The sequence below is a fragment of the Sinocyclocheilus anshuiensis genome, unplaced genomic scaffold (genome assembly GCF_001515605.1).
Source record: "Sinocyclocheilus anshuiensis isolate Anshui unplaced genomic scaffold, SAMN03320099.WGS_v1.1 scaffold24, whole genome shotgun sequence".
Lineage (NCBI taxonomy): Eukaryota > Metazoa > Chordata > Actinopteri > Cypriniformes > Cyprinidae > Sinocyclocheilus > Sinocyclocheilus anshuiensis.
Window position 1 is genome coordinate 1,433,724 of NW_015557090.1, and position 2,854 is coordinate 1,436,577.

General features: G+C 33.3%; 1 protein-coding gene across 1 annotated transcript; it reads left to right on the plus strand.

Moving 5' to 3' along the window:
- The first annotated feature begins 1,322 nt into the window (after window positions 1-1,322).
- On the plus strand, window positions 1,323-2,240 carry LOC107677064 (olfactory receptor 51I2-like). The gene has a single exon (XM_016471852.1). It carries the CDS (start codon window positions 1,323-1,325, stop codon window positions 2,238-2,240), a length of 918 nt encoding a protein of 305 aa, XP_016327338.1.
- The last annotated feature ends 614 nt before the right edge of the window (window positions 2,241-2,854 follow it).

Genomic DNA, 2,854 nt, shown 5'->3' on the forward strand with positions numbered 1-2,854 from the left:
GAATGCCCTCGTGTAGGTGATCGGGTCGTGGCTCGCCTGAGCCACAGCAATGAACATTGCTCGTTCCTCCATTATAGCGGGGAGAAACAAACAGGAAAACAAAATACTTTTCAAAAACGAAAAACAAACACGGGGAGAAGGGGCGCCGCTTACTGTCACGGTACGGTATTCTGTCATGTTTCACACGGGAGCACGGGAACGAAGGAGTGAAGAGACGAGGAGTAGAGTAAATTCCAAAGACTTTAATGAACTCAAAGCGGGGAACACGGGAAATCACAGGGAACACAAAATTACATTTACAATACCGGACGCCGAACTGATAACATAGAACACTATTTATGCAAATGACATGACGATGGGATGATGAGACACACCTGGGATCAATAGAACTGAAAAGGAGACACCTGGAACAAATAAGGACAGGAACGGGAAGGACCAAATATGGGCATGGAAACACATGGGGAGCAAAACATACACAAAACACAGAACAGAGTCTGACATTCAAAGGGTTATGTAGGTTTGACTGAAATAATAATGAAAAAATGTATACTTTAAATCAACATTTCAAACAACAACAACAAAACAAAACAAAAAAAACAAATAAAGACATAAAGTAGTCATTGATAATATCTAAACATGTATCCAAATCCAAATGTAATAAAAATTATTTTGGTGGGAGTGCCAATTTGGATTTCGCCTAGGCCCTAGGGCATCAAAATGGTTAGAAATGGCCCTGTTTGAGTGAAATCTGCTGAGAACTTTATCATTCCACTGTTGAAAACACTTGCGTGAATGCATTTACTTGATTAAACTTGTTACAGATCACTGACAACATTTGATTTCAAGATTGCATGTGCAGCTGAGCAAGGGCAGGGTTTTTTTTTTTTTTTTATGCTGCGGTGTTTATGCCACAGCAGGCCTCCTGAGACATGTTGGATATTATAAAAACCCACATGCCCTGGTGGCAGAAAACAAACAGAACTCATTACCTGCAATTTTAATGAAGATGCCATGATGGTCATTTCACAGTATATATCAGAAGGTATTTCTTACAATGTTTGTAATCTTTGCAAAGTGTGTTTCTGAGACGGTTGAATTATTACTGTGCTAGCCATTCATTTAATTATTAAATCACTGATCCAACTGACTTATAAAATCTAAAAGACTTTAAAATCATTTACATTGCATTCTACATGCAAAACAATGTGGCTAAACATATTCCAAGGTGATGAATATTGTTTGTTTTTTGATGTAAAAATTTTATTAATTATATTGTTTTCTCTCTTTCTCAGGTCAGTGAAAGTATCCCGTGTGTAAGGAAAATGGGAAATGGAACATATTTTTACTTCATGTTGTTTGAAAATCTTGGGTGCATAAAATATGTTTTTTTCAGTTTGGGGTTTATTTTTTACTGTGTTATAATATATCTCAATGTCCTTATTATTCTTGCTGTATTTCTGGAAAGGACATTGCACCAACCCATGTACATTCTGATTTCATGTTTGTCCATCAACTCTGTATATGGTACAACTGGTTTTTTCCCAAGGTTACTGACAGACCTACTGTATGATACACATAGAATCTCATATGAAGCTTGCCTCATACAGAGTTTTGTCATTTACTCATACGCAGCTTATGAACTTACGATGTTAATGCTAATGGCATTTGATAGGCTTGTTGCAATTAATAAACCTTTGCATTACAACAACATAATTACCACACGTTTTCTAACACTTTTAATAGTTATAGCATGGCTTTATCCAATTATTGTTGTTGGTTTTGGTTGTCTTTTGACTGCCAGGCTGAAAATGTGTGATAACAAATTGTTTAAGGTATACTGCCACAACTATGAAATTGTCAAACTATCTTGTGTGAACCATAACATTAATAATATTTATGGACTGATTGTAACATTTACAACAATTTTTATCCCTTTGAGTTTTATATTATATTCTTATGTAAAAATTCTTGTAATTTGTCAAAAAAACTCAAAAGAGTTTAGGAGCAAAGCGTATCAAACCTGTATTCCACACATAGTGATCCTTTTAAATTTCTCAGTTGCTCTTTTTTGTGAGCTGATTTTGAGTCGATTTGTGAATGCGGAAATTCCTATAGAGTTGGCTGTTATCCTTTCACTGGAATTTATTGTTATACCACCCTTTGTAAACCCTATTGTTTATGGTCTAAACTTCCCTGGTATACGCAAAAAAATTAGACATCTTATAAAAGCCTCCAAATAGCCTGCTTTGTTGTAATACTGATATACAGACAACAAAGTTTAAAGAAATTTGAAGATAATTGTTTAATCAACCAATCACTCACCTTTTTAAAGCAATGTAATGCACTTAATATGATTGTTGTTTTAATATGTTGTTTTTCACCTCTCTGATTTCTATACAGAAATTAGCATATTTTATTCAGTTGACCTTCTCAGTAAATAAACATCTTTGTGACAAAATTTGGTAACACTTTACTTAAAGTCTTATATTGTATAATGCATTATAAAGGTATTCATAATGTATGCTGTAATGCATTAAATTTTTTCATAAATAATTTAAACCAAAGTTAAAATGCATTATAATATATGAAGGTTTGTTTTTTGTGTGCTGCAGTATACTTCCTAAGGGTGTTACAAGGAATAGATTAGTTTTATAATGTATTAAAACTGTGGTTACCATTATTCATGAGGTCATACAATACATTAGAAGATGCCTTACAAGGTATAATTAATGCATTAAAACACTTTTATAATGCATCATATATGAAGGCTTTAAGTAGTGTTTTATTGAATTACTAGTTACTAGTTATTAGCAATTCTTTTAACTGTATATTCAATTTATTTTATTATATATTC

Excerpts from the sequence above, each read along its gene's own strand:
- LOC107677064 (XM_016471852.1), top strand. The coding sequence starts at position 1,323 with ATGGGAAATGGAACATATTTTTACTTCATGTTGTTTGAAAATCTTGGG.